Raw genomic sequence first — 13671 nt, forward strand, 5'->3', positions numbered from 1 at the left:
GTAGCAAAATGCAGTTTAGTAAGAGTTCTTGACACTCATGTGGAAAGCAAAACAGTTATTTCTCAGGCTTGTAAAACACAGCCTATCTTTGGCAAAATCCTTCACACTTTCCAACAGTTGGAGTGAAGGAGGGAGTTGAGAAGTATAAGCATCTGGTCCTTCACAAAACCTATAAAGGAGAGCAGTGAGCTTTAAGAAATGGAAATTTAATAGGCATCATGTATAAAATCACTACAAAGTAAATTGGTACTTCTCTACAAAAGTCAATGATTATTGTTTTTAACTGCAGCTTAAGATCTGACTAGTAGTATTCCATTTCTGTGCATGTCATTATTTTGTTAAAACCTCCTGCAAAATTCACATCTTAACTCTTAAGTAACCTTTGAAGACACTCTTATCTTGAAAAGTCTGTCATAGCATAAAAATAAGTCACTATGGTGTCAAGATGAAAACTACTGAATCAAAAATAGAAAAGGTCAGTTCCTATTTTGAGAGCCATATGCTGTGGAACTCCAATTTTGCGATATCAATGCTGTAAACCATACATTATCATTTTTCCTATTAGTTCATTTTTCATCATAATGTAACCAGAATTATGAAGTCAACATGGGATAGTTATTTATTCGCAATTACAACTATAAGTTGACCTCATATATAAATCGAGGGCAGGTTTTGGGGCCAAAATCATAGATTTTGATACAACCTCTGGATAAGTTGAGGGTAAAAATTAGGGGCATGTAACAAAGGATATAAGAATGAAACAGAGAAAAACAATGTCAAAGAACTTAGAAACTTTAGGAATTATAACTGTTTGTGGTCACACTAAAGGCTGGATGAATGAGAGAGCAGATAAGTGCTTCCAGGACAGATTATATTTTTGCCTTTCACCAGGGGATGTTTCCTTTTTTGATAAGAGTTAAAGTACAGTACTTACACTGACCCATGGATTAGCCAACTCATGTTTTTTGGGTTAGTTTTTTTCACTAAAATTTCTAGACTTATATACAGTACATAAATTGTGGATGAATTTCTGTGGAGCATTTCTTTTTTCCTGTTGTAAAATTACTTGTTTCCTTGTGGACATGGAGCCAAGAATCACATTTTGGTCAATTATGAGTCTCCTCTATAGTATGGACTCTAAGGCCTGCAGGGTAGAAACTCCAGAGAATCCCCTGGGCATGCAGACTCCATGGCAGTGCAGGGACATGTGGAGCAATGTTGGCAAGTGGACAAGCCACTGACCGCTTCCTACCCAGAACTTCCAACTCACCAGAGCACTTTCACTTTGCAGTTTGTGTGGCTCCTCTGATGACATGCCTTTTGAAGACATGCCAGTCAGTTGCACAAGTGCACATTGTGCAACACAACAAAAAGGGAAGAATGAGAGACCTCTATCAAAAAATTTGAGAAATGAAAGCCATGTTCAAACCGAGGGCAGGGATGCTCTATGGAGAAAAAAAAAACATAATACAGGAAGAAGAAGAAGAAATAAAAAGATGCTGGAGGCAATACACAGAAGAGTTATATAAAAGAGATGGGAGAATGAATGAAATTTGGAACAAGGAGCTATATGAAGATGAATCCCAAATTCTAAGAAGTGAAGTGGAATCTGCAATAAAGGAAATGGGGAAAAATAAATCACCGGGAACAGATGATATCCTAATTGAACTGCTACAGTGTCTACAGACAGATGAAATTTTAGTTTTAACTGAAATATGCCAACAAATATGGAAAACAAAGTAGTGGCCAACACATTGGAAATGCTCAATATACACACCAATCCACAAGAAAGGAGATACAACAGACTGCAGCAACTAATCTCATATGCAAGCAAAATACTACTCAAAATTCTGCAACATAGACTCCAATCATACATGGAGAGAGAAATTCCAGAGCGGCAACCAGGATTCAGAAAAGGAGGGGTTACTAGGGACCACATTGCAAACATGTGATGGCTAATGGAGCACACCAAAGAATTCCAAAAAAGGATCAGCATGTATTTCACAGACTACAGCAAAGCATTTGATTGTATAGATCATGAAAAACTACAGAATGCACTTAAAGACATGGGTGTGCCACTACATCTGATAGTCCTAATGAGGAATCTGTACCAAGGACAAGAGTCCACCATCAGAACAGAATTCGGGGAAACAGAGTGGTTCCCAACAGGCAAATGAGTAAGGCAAGGTTGCATCCTATCCCCTTGTTTAACTTATATGCTGAAAACATAGTAAGAAAAGCAGAATTAGAATCAGCAAACGGAGCAGTAAGAAAGGAGAAAGCAACATTAACAACTTAAGATATGCAGACTACACCATAATATTAGTAGAAGACATTCAGGAATTGGAACAGTTAATAAGGAAGTTCAAAGAAGAAAGTGCAAAGACAAGTCTGATGCAGAACATTAAAAAAAACATAATGACCATAGAAGAAATACACAAATTCGATCTAGACAACGAGGAAATTGAAATAGTTAAAGAATTCCCATATCTGGGATCAAACATTGACCAGAAGGGAGACTGCAGTTAAGAAAAAAGAAGAAGACTAGAAATGGGAACGGTAGCTATGAAAGAACTGGAAAAGATACTGAAGAGCAAAGATATACAACTGAGCAGAATCGTTAGGCCATTGTATCCCAATTACCATGTACGGATGCAAGAGCTGGACAATGAAGGGAGCAGACAGAAAGAAAATCAACCCATTTGAAATGTGATGCTGGAGAAGAGTACTTAGGATACCATGGACAGCCAAGAAAACAAACAAATGGGTCTTGAACAGATCAGACCACAGCTCTCCTGGGAAGCAAAGATGATCAAGTTGAGACTATTGTACTTCGGCCACATAATGAGAAGGCACAGATCACTAGAAAAAACAATATTGCTAGGAAAGGTAGAGGGTAGACGAAAGAGAGGAAGAACAACAAACCAGATGGATAGATTCAATCAGGAAGGATATGGGCAAGGGTTTGCAAGATCTGAGCAAGGCAGTGGAGGATCGGGATTCTTGGAGATGTCTCATCCACAGGGTTGCCACGAGTCAGAACCCACTTGAGGGCAGCTAACAATAACAGCATTAGCACAGTACAGTGCACCAAGGTACATTGACTGCACAAGTGCACATTTACACAATAATACCACCAGTACAGCACACAATGATTACACAAGCACACTTTTGCACCACAATTTGTGTGGAAAGTGCTGCTGGTATCAGCTCATTGTAGGTGCTCATCCTCCCTGCAGATCCAGAAGTCAATTTTTCCCATCTGTGCAGACTTCCCCCTAGTAAACAGCTCCTTTTCTGAAAATATTTCTAAAATTTATGGGTTTCTTTCCAAAATGGAAACAGTTTTTACCTGATGCTAGCACTGACCCTTTACATGACATTAAGGCTAAAAGGCAAAATGAAAGAACCAGTGTAAAGAACAGGAGCAAAAGGACATGAAAATCAGGAGGATCAAGGCAGGAGGTAAAGAATAGAATTTAATTTGGAATATAGCAGCTCACTTTGATGTTACATGAAAGAATATGGAAGATGAAGAATGCTTTATGCTCTGGTTTAAGAAGAGGTAGAGGTTAAAGAAGCCTGATAAATGAATGCTTGATAAGAGAATTGCACTTATTAAAGAAATAGGGGAAGTAAATTAATAATTTGATAGTAGAGGTTCATCCAGTCAGTGTGGACAATAGATGCTGAGTTTCACCTACAGATAGTCCTGCTACAGAAAAGATTTCTAACTAGCTGCTAACAAGAAATTTCATAATGGGTGTGTTCCAAAGCCCATCTGGGCATTAGAGGGCATGTACTGAATTCTGAATAACTGAAGGATTTGATCATGGAAGTTCTGCTGCTGAGGTAAAATTTTACTTTTATTGAAGGCTACACTATACATGTAGGAGGAAAGCAAATCTCTCCCAATCCACCTATCTACTCTAACCGACATGTATTCTGCTCTTGGCGAGTCTATGAGAAAAGCCTATGTTAAATGAGATTATTTGTCTGTAGCATTTATGAAAATACTCCTTGAAAAAGATCACTGACTTCCATTATAACACTAATCCTTTTATCGATTCCAACTAAGCAAGCAAGCAGCTGTTCTTGCTTGTACAATTCTAATAAGCCACCAGAATGAGCCATCAAACTCCAGTCCCTTGAGTCCAAGTAAAGCCCTTCTGTGATGCACTCCAGCTCTGCTGGCTTGCGGCACAAGAATCTTAAATTTTCTTTTGCACCTGGCTTATTTTCAAATGTCAGCACACAGAGCCTCCTCAGCAGCCACTGCTTCTTCCCACCCTAAGGCAACTGCACACCTAGATAGAAGTTTGCTATCCTTTTGAGAAATAGTTGTGATGTGCAGTCATAGACTGATGTAACATCAAGTACCCAACATGTGCCCAGCACAGGAACAGCTGCTAAAGCAACTCATTTCAAGGCAAATAACATTTTCATAACAAAACAGAAAAGAAAAGCAGAACTATGAAGGCATGAACTAAATAGTGGCTCTGCCAATCAATAGTGCTCCAAAATGAAATGATTTTCTGCATTGCAGTTTCTAGACACCAGATTTTTTTCAGCTGGCCAGTTTAATTGTTTTTGAAATGATACTTTAGATGAGTGGCTGATAGGGTTCCTCCCTGGCCAGAATTTTAGAGGTTTGATACAAATTTCAATACCTTTTTTTCTTGGAAGAATTTGAGAATACAAAACCAGGTTATTATTTTTCAGGGACACATTATTACTTTTTTCAGTAGTGAGGTGTACACACAATGAACAGGAATACCATGTTGGATACCAGTCATTTACATGACTGATACCACTTTGCAAGGGTACATTTTATGACAGAGACTACATTGTCAAAATGTTGGCATCCCTAGCTGCCATTTATAATAAGCCACACAGCCCAAGGCAGAACAGATGAACTTAATTCCTTCAAAAAGCAAGTCAACACCACTTTTCTCACTCTACTGAAAAGGAACTCTGCAGTAAGAAAATACAGCAAAAGAACAATCTCATATAGATTATCTTTTGATATCTTCACCTTACTCAAATGTTCATCATACTGATACAGTTTTTAATGTTTTAATTGTTATTGGATTTTTAAAGAATGATAACAACAAAAAGAAAATAGGGGAAGTATGTAGATTATGAATATAGGTTAGGCATATACCTTGCCATAAATAGGCCCTGCTTTGAAGAATATATTTCCTTGAATATACAGTGACTCATGTATAACTCAGAACCTGTGTCTATTGAGCAATAGATGGTGGGACTGTCCACATGGGCAAAAAGGCTCATGTTTCCCCTGGCTGTACATTGTCCTGTTTGGATGACAAGGCCATTAGCCCTGGCCCAGGATTGGGCCCAGATCCAACATCTATGGTTCAAGTAGATCGAGGCTAATCCTAGGACAAAGGGGCCTTAATGTGGGTCTAAATTACCCACTGTTTGCTGCAGAGTTTTGTGGAAATTCTGCAGCAAACCCCAGCAAAACAGACAGCCCTGCACACCCCTTGCCTTACTCAGCCATTGCTGCTAGTGAGACGTCCCCCATCATCATGGCTGACATGCAAACTGGGCAAACCTGCCAGCAGCCTTGTGGCCAAGCATCACATTTCCCAATCAGGCATGGCCAGAGGGGAGGCTTCTCACTAGAAATGTAATATAATGTAATGGCTGAGTAATGTAACAGGTGTGGAGCGGTAGCAGGTCTGTTGTGAGTGGATGGGTGGGCATTTAAACACCTGCCCATCCCTTTGCCAGTCCAGGAACCAATCCGGGTTAGAACCCAGGCTCAGGGTCAGTGAATGTGTCACATTCCAAACATGAAGTATATGTTATTAAGCAACAGTAAAAGCACACAGGATCCAATAATATTCACCTGCAGTTAAATTCCATGTTGCAGGGAAATTTTAAAAAATGCATCTGCAAATCCCAAAATTAATACATGGTTAATACATCCAACCAAAATGAGTAACACAGCACATAATGCCACAAAGAAGCAGTATGTGAATTGCATTGCCAAAATAAGCCCTTTCTTTCTTAGAAAAGGCATAGTGGCTGCCATTAAATTCAAAACATCAGTTTCTTTCCCGATAAAACATAGTTCTAAGTCTAAAGAGGTTTTAGATATTAAGTCTAGAGCAATTTTTCATTGTTTAATGTGCAAAATGATTTGGGTGATGTTGCTTTTTATCTCTTAATTCTAACTTCATTAACATCAAATTTAGTGTTTTTCAGCCAGTTTTGATTCAGTCTCTCTGAAAATATAATTAATGCCAACACAAGAAGGGTGTCTGAGACACTAAGAACTGTTGGTGCATGTATAGACACCAAAAAGTGTTGTGATTGTAAGCATTGCCGTAGTTCACTTGTTGATAGATTGCCATATTGAGATTGGTCTGGACCTTTCAATTGATCTACAGTATCAATTGATTCATAGTATAAATCCCACAATCTCTCATTTCTTCCATAAAAAGGAATGTTTTCCAGTATTCAAATTAAGTTCACCCATTGTTGCATTCACTTCTATCTTAAGACTCATGTGGATAAAACAAAGTTATTAGGTCTGGATTTTCTTTTTTAAGCAGCAGTTATAATAGATGGCCTATGAGAGCCCTTTTAACTCTGATTCTATGTTTGATATATGTACCTCTACGTTAGTATGGTGCTGTCTTATTGTCATGTATTATGTCAAGCAGTCTAACCTCCCAACAAGACCACTACAATGTGCTTTACATGGGGCTGCCCTTGAAAAGTGTTAGGAAGGTTCAGATAGGACACAATGCAGCAGCCAGATTGGTGTAAGGTATGCATTTCAGAGACCATATAATACTAGTTTGCAAGAACTACACTGGCTTCCAGTTTGCTTCTGAGCTCAATTCAAGGTTCTGATTTTGACCTACAAAATCCTAAATGACTTGGAGCCAGGATATCACAATGAAAAAGAAAGATACATACTTCCATGAGTCTGCCAGATATTTGAGATCTTCATAAATAAAATTGTTGTTGTTGTTGTTGTTGTTGTTGTTGTTCAGAGGAGGCCCTGTTGTGTGTCTCAACACCTCATGAAACTAGGGGCTCAAGCAGATTGGCAGCTTTGAGTGGCTTCTAGCAGCTTTGAGCGGCTTCTAGCCACTTCAGCCCCAGTCAACCCCCAATCAGCCACAGATCACGGCAACCAGATACTGCGGCCCTGAAGCCGGTTGTTGTCACAGCCCTGAATGGGTTTCCAGCAAGGAGCAGCCTTTTGCTACTTCTTTTCTGTCCGGCTTCAGGCCACCTTGGGTGGCTGCAGAGTGGCATCCAGCTGATCCAGGGATATGCTGGAAGCCACTCTTTTTTGGCCATGTGTTTTGGGCCTGCGTTGGAATGTACACTGAACAGGCCTATCTGTATAGCAGCACCTCAACTATGGAACTCTCTGCTCAAGGAAGTTAGGCTGGCTTCATCTCTTTTAAGCTTCTGGTGGACAGCCACAATAGCGTTATTTTGCAGGGCATTTAATGTTTGAAAACCCTCTGTTTTTTACGGTTTTAAAATTGGATTTTAGGATTGTTTTTAGGAGTTTTAAAATATCATTTTAATGTGGGTGTGTTTTTAATTAATCTGTCTATTTTTTTAATTGCTTGTATTTGTTCATTGCCTCAAGAGCCCTTGTTGATTTACAGCGCTTTATAAATAAAGGTTAATAATAATAATAATAATAATAATAATAATAATAATAATAATTGCAATAAATAAATATTACCATATATACTCAACTATAAGTCAACCTCATGTATAAGTCAAGGGCAGGTTTTGAGGCCAAAATTATGGATTTTGATATGACCCTTGGATTAGTCAAGGGTAAAACCTAAGGCCATGTAATGTAGGATGTAAAGGATGAAGGAAAGGAAAACAATGCTAAAGAACTTACAAAATTCCAAAGGCTGGATGGATGAGAGAGTAGAAAGAGGTCAGTTTTTCCAGGGCAAATTAAATCTTTCACCAGGAGATGGTTTTATTTATATATACACACACACTATTTAAAGTACAGTACTTACATTGACCCAGATTGACTCAGGTTTTTTGGGTCAATTTTTAAACCTAAATTTCTAGACTTATACAGAGTATATACAATAATATGAAGGAAGACCACTTTTCAAATCCAAATGAACACCCTACTGTTCCCTTATTCCCTCCACATATTCAGGCACCAAATGCAAGCATTGTTTTAACACAAAAGGTGGAAACCCTAGTAGCTCACCAAGCACATTGAGAAATTTTTGCTGCACTCCAACATACCTTTCCAGTAAGCTGTTGTGTCTTGCTGGTTTTCCCAAACATATAACACAGTGCCTCAACCTGCTGGAGACATTCTACAGTTTATTAGTCTTGTAATGAGACATCCAAGCTTACCAAAAAAACTTGTTGTGTAACCCAAGAATGGCCTCTTACAGTACCATCCCATACATATCTATTAAAAAAAGAAGTCCAAAAGAATCCAGTGACACTTTCTAGTAAGCTAGTATAGAGTTCCAGCTTCAGTATTCTGTGTACAACAGTTCTGGCATGCAAGCTTCTGTAAGTATTTACTGTACTGAAGCAAACATTTTTTGCTGCATCACCATAACCTCATGGCAACAGGATCATAATCTAGGGCTACAGGCAAAATTTGAAAGGGAATAAACAGTGTTGTGTTGATTGATCACAGCATTATGCAGTTTTATCTTGGATACTTCCAGAGACCTCTGCAATAAATTAACGCAATTGTTAATAAATTGTTGAATTCTACATGAGTTTGGACCATTCATTCAGTTTGCCATTAAATTTGATAATGGCAGAGGAGAGCAGCTAAGTGAAAGTGCCAAGGCCCAAGAGAGATGAAGTAATGAGGAGAGAATAACTTTGCATAACTTTTCACCCATCAGCTCACCATACCATCATTAGTGTAACATTGATTCTGTCTTTATTTGCTCATTATTTGATTTCTTTCTGGCCTTTTAGCAAAAAAAATGCCAAAAAGAACAAAAACATAAACATGGTTAAAGTAACATAATATGAAATATGAATGTCTGAAATATTTTTAAATCATAATTTATGAATAAGGCATTAAATGCTGTTTTCTCTTCTTCTTTTCTCCCTCTTTCTTAGATCGAATTGCACAGAATATAATTAAGTCCCATTTGGAGACGTGCCAGTATACAATAGAGGAGCTACACCAGCTCGCCTGGCAGACCCACACATATGAAGAAATCAAAGTATACCAGAGCAAGGTACAACAAATGCAGCAGAATGTAGTTTGCTTCCATTCTTCCTTGCTTTACTGTTAATTGTTGCATGCCCTCCATGGCTTCAGATTTGAAGAATGATGTCTTAAAATAGAGGCAAAGTCTGAGAATCTCACCTGATAAATATGTGTGCTTGTTTACTCATCTGAATCATGCTAACCCAGCTTTCACTCTGAGTGGGAGTTCAAGGTAGCCAGGAACAGTATCCATAAACAAAGATCAGAAGAAACTGACTTCCCTGACTATTTCCTCCTGGTGCTGCCCTGCAGTATTCCCCAGAGAGTGCTTCTAATACTGGAGATTGATTTGTAGCCATCCAAACTAGGGGCTACTGAAAATATAACATCTTTTTGACTTTGTCTAAAGTGTGAAAGTGAATTCTACAGTTCAACTAAGTGAAGATGTCTTTCTTTTCAACTTTGAAACATCATTGTTCTACACTATGATGAAAAAGGGAAATTTTTCTTTTATCCATTTGTCTAGATCTTCCTCACAAATTTTCCAGAATTTCAGGATGCCCTCTCATATTATACATACTTCTAAAATCACTATCATGCCCTCTCCTTCCTTATGTTTTCCCTTTTTTTAAAATCCACCTTCTGCAACTCTTCCTTGCTCCAGTCCTCTAACTATTTTGATTTCCCAATTACAGCACTTTATTGTGATGCTCATTGATTTCACTCTGAGGATCAAGCCTGTAAATATACAGAGGCAACATAGTGAATTAATCATTTAAACAATTTTAAGCCCAAAATGCCCACCAGCATAGCACATCTTGGTGCAAGGTATTTGCTTCTGCTGGAGCAAGTAATTATAATTCTCCTGCATTGGATATAAGTTGACATTCCAATATTCTTGATGGGGATAAGGCCATATAAGAGCATGTACCTTCATAGGTGGTGCTTCTGTCTCTCATTTAGTCAGTTGCTCTGAGCTTGCATCTTTCAATAGCTTGGGGAAAATACTTTTTTGGACTACAACTCTCAGCATCTTCCAGCTAGCACAGGATTCTGGAAGCTGGAGCCCCCTCAAAAAAACCTTCCTAGCTCTTCTCCTTCCAGGAAAAGTGCACCAGAAATCATTATTCTGCATTTACATGGAAACGTGGGCTAGAATCCAAACTTGCAAAAGGCTTTGAAGCAACTTTCTTCCTGTGGCAGTCCCACATGGCCAGATCCAGATCTAGAAACAAAGACATGAGGAAGGACCTTTTGTTGTTGCATCTGTGATGAGTCACTCTTTCTGCTTTGTTGAATTGGTAGAAAGTGGTGTTGGATCCAACCTGTAAAAACTTTATTTATTCTTTATTAATTATTTGTCTAGTCCCCTCATCCTCTAATGAGATCATAATAGTGTCATCCTTCTCTCCCCCCCCCCCAATTAATTTTAATGAGAAAACTCTGAGGCAGCCTAGGTTAAGAAATAGTAACTGGCCCAACACCTCTCAGACAGCTTTGTGGCTGAATGGGGATTTAAGGTACCATGCTGACTCCATTGCATGTGCAATAGGCACTAGGCCACAATGGGATCCTGAAAGTAGACTAAAGCTTTTTAAAGTTCCCTAAAGACCCATATGGCATTGAACTTAAAAAAAAAATAAAGCCCAGACTATCTTCAAATCCTTCTGCATTGTTAAAAAAAAAAATAGCTTATGTCGAAGACAACTTTGATAAACCGGTATAACAAACTGACAAAATTAGAGGCAGATGAATGAACTAACTTATGTCAAATAATTTTTATTTGAAACCTCTGGTTAGGAGTAGATGCCTAAGCATCAAAAGGAGGTCAGGGAGAATGTTGATGGTGCAAATACTTACTTGGTTTTTGTTTGTTTGTTTGCTTAGCACATATGGAAGGGATACCATATGTATTTTTGGTGCTGATTCCAATCCTGATGTGCACATTTGGGTAGCTAAATGAGTGTCCCAGTAGGGTTGCCATAGTTTCCTACTTTGTTTGCTTTCTTCAGCAGAGTTTTCAAAAAGCTAGTCAATGGGTGTGTAACCTTCATTGCATTAGAAACATAGGTGTAAGTAAGGCCCCTACATGTTTCCAATGTCTTACACCTTGTCTAGAATCAGTCAGTCAATCAATCAATCAATCAGTCCAGCGTTAATGAAGGACAGCCATGGTATGTGTGCTACTTTCCTATCCTGGATTGTCTAAATTCCAGCCTGTAGGAGAGGAAGATTTTGGAATCAAAGTATAAGGGTACCATAACAGTAAAATTCGTCTCATGATAACAATAATTATTCAATGTACATAAATCTGAATAAAATAACTTGATTAAACAAAGGTGAATGGTTATTTAGCAACCAAAGAACTGGTGGATTCACTTACCTGCTCTTCTTTTTCATGCACCTTTCTTCTGGAAGTCAAGAGAAGCATTGTGGCAACAGTGTGCAATCCAGATCACACATGCCATTCAATATGTGGTGGAATTTGCAAAACGGATAACAGGCTTTATGGAACTCTGTCAAAACGATCAGATTTTACTTCTCAAATCAGGTATGTGAAGAATCTACATAACACTTAATCTTCTAACCTCAGTTTTTAAGGAATGGAAGTATAAAAGGTATACTTTTTTCTTATTCCAATGTGCAGGAAAATTTTGTCAACTGAACTATGTGGAAACATTTTGTTATCTGGTCTGCTACACATTAATTCCTTTTGGTGCTATAAGTTGCTAAGAAACAACAGTTTTTCATACAATGTTGACAAATGTGTTTTTGTTATGTGGTTTTCCTGACAAGATTTACCCAGAGATTTGCCATTTCTCTGAGGCTAAGAGAGCATCAAGATTGCCCAATGTCCTACAAAGGATTGCAACCATGGCTTCCTGGAGCCCTAGTCCAATACTTAAACTCCTGCATGATGTTGACTCCAACAGTGTAGCTGCTGTGAAGTATATACACAGTGTCTTTATGTGTATATGTTCCTTCAAGTTGCCTGTTGACTTATAGCAATCCCATAAATTTTGTTTTCTTAGGCAAGGAATACTGTACTCAGAGATGGTCTACTAGTTCCTTTCTTTGAAATACAACCTACAGCATCTGGTATTCATTGGTGGCCTCCCATCCAAGTACTAACCAGAAGTGACCCTACTTAACTTCCAAGATCAGACAGGATCTGGTGCCTTTAGGGTATTTAGACAAATCTAAAGTGTCTGAGGTATTCAAAATTGGCCAGTTTTGAACATTAGGTTTGGCTGCCAGACATGTTAAAGGAGAAATTGTCATCTCCCTTCTCTCCACCACTGGGAAGTAACTAGCTACAATTAAGAAGTTACGTGTAGTCTATTGGAGATAGTGCCAGTTTTTTTACAGTGTAAACTATATCTTTGTTATAGTTACATCTATAGTCACATGAAATGTAGCTGAAATTTAGGGACATTTTAACAGAATGCCTGGTGGCACCTGCTTCTATGTGAATTTTACAACAAAACATGATTCTATAATATTAAATGCCCCATACTTGTATTTGAGGGTAAAAGTAATTAGAGAAAAACTATTTCATTGTTTAATAATGATAAAGTAGTTTGTAATTGTCCAAAAAGTGTGATTATAATACCAATTACTTTGGAGTCTGCGCAAATGAAATCAATTTATTTTTAAATTTCCAAGCTTCAGTTCCCCAACGCACATACAGACCTTAATCCAGGGATGTATCTTTGGAGAGGTCAAAATGAGAAGTCTGCCTGATGAAATTTTCCATCAGTTCTCAAATTTCTAGCATTGTAGACAGTGAGACAATGAAAATTGTTCATGTCTGTAATTTTTATATTTGCTGGGTTTGCATCCCTTTGGTAATCTTGCCTGCTCCTTTTCTTTGGATGCCTAAGCCCTATTTCTAAATGTTCACCTGAAGTTTTAATTAAAACATTTAAAATTGGAGACACGAAAAAAATTTCATTGGGGACAGAGTTCTTATTAGGAGGCAATGTCCTCATTTTTGCCCTCTCTATATCTCTGGACATGCATTCATGTATGCAGTTATGCATACAAATATCTAACTTGAGATAAGTTGGGCTGCATCTGTTACAGAGTTACAGTAAGAAGGGTATCGGCCTCCATTTAATTTTGTCTGGCTTGTAAGTAGTGCAGCTTCTATTTGGGTACAGTGGTGGCTGCAGTCTGAGCTGAACTTGCCCATTTGCCCCAAGCCAGCCACAATCCAAAGGAGAAAGACAAATTGCCAGAGCAGTTTGAAGTAATGGACCATAAAACAAAGTGACCAGGTAGACAAAAGAAAAAAGAGACTAAACTGAGTGTCTCCCAGGGAACCTAAGCAGTCAAATGTTTGTTTTGATGTTTCCAGTATTACTATTATCGCTCTTCACACCTACAGGTGAAAATTATTATTATTATTATTATTATTATTATTATTATTATTATTATTATTATTA

The 13671-nt window shown here is 38.1% G+C and overlaps 1 protein-coding gene across 2 annotated transcripts in view; it reads left to right on the top strand.

Annotated features, from left to right (window-relative positions):
- RORB (RAR related orphan receptor B) overlaps window positions 1–13671 on the top strand; it is a 194834-nt gene that overhangs the window by 163618 nt on the left and 17545 nt on the right. For both annotated transcript variants that reach the window (XM_042453994.1, XM_042453995.1), the window contains exons 5-6: window positions 9130–9251; window positions 11642–11774. In XM_042453994.1, coding sequence (XP_042309928.1) covers window positions 9130–9251; window positions 11642–11774 — 255 coding nt within the window. The remainder of the gene's footprint in view (window positions 1–9129; window positions 9252–11641; window positions 11775–13671) is intronic.

This window comes from Sceloporus undulatus, chromosome 2, assembly GCF_019175285.1.
Source record: "Sceloporus undulatus isolate JIND9_A2432 ecotype Alabama chromosome 2, SceUnd_v1.1, whole genome shotgun sequence".
In the NCBI taxonomy this organism is placed as follows: domain Eukaryota; kingdom Metazoa; phylum Chordata; class Lepidosauria; order Squamata; family Phrynosomatidae; genus Sceloporus; species Sceloporus undulatus.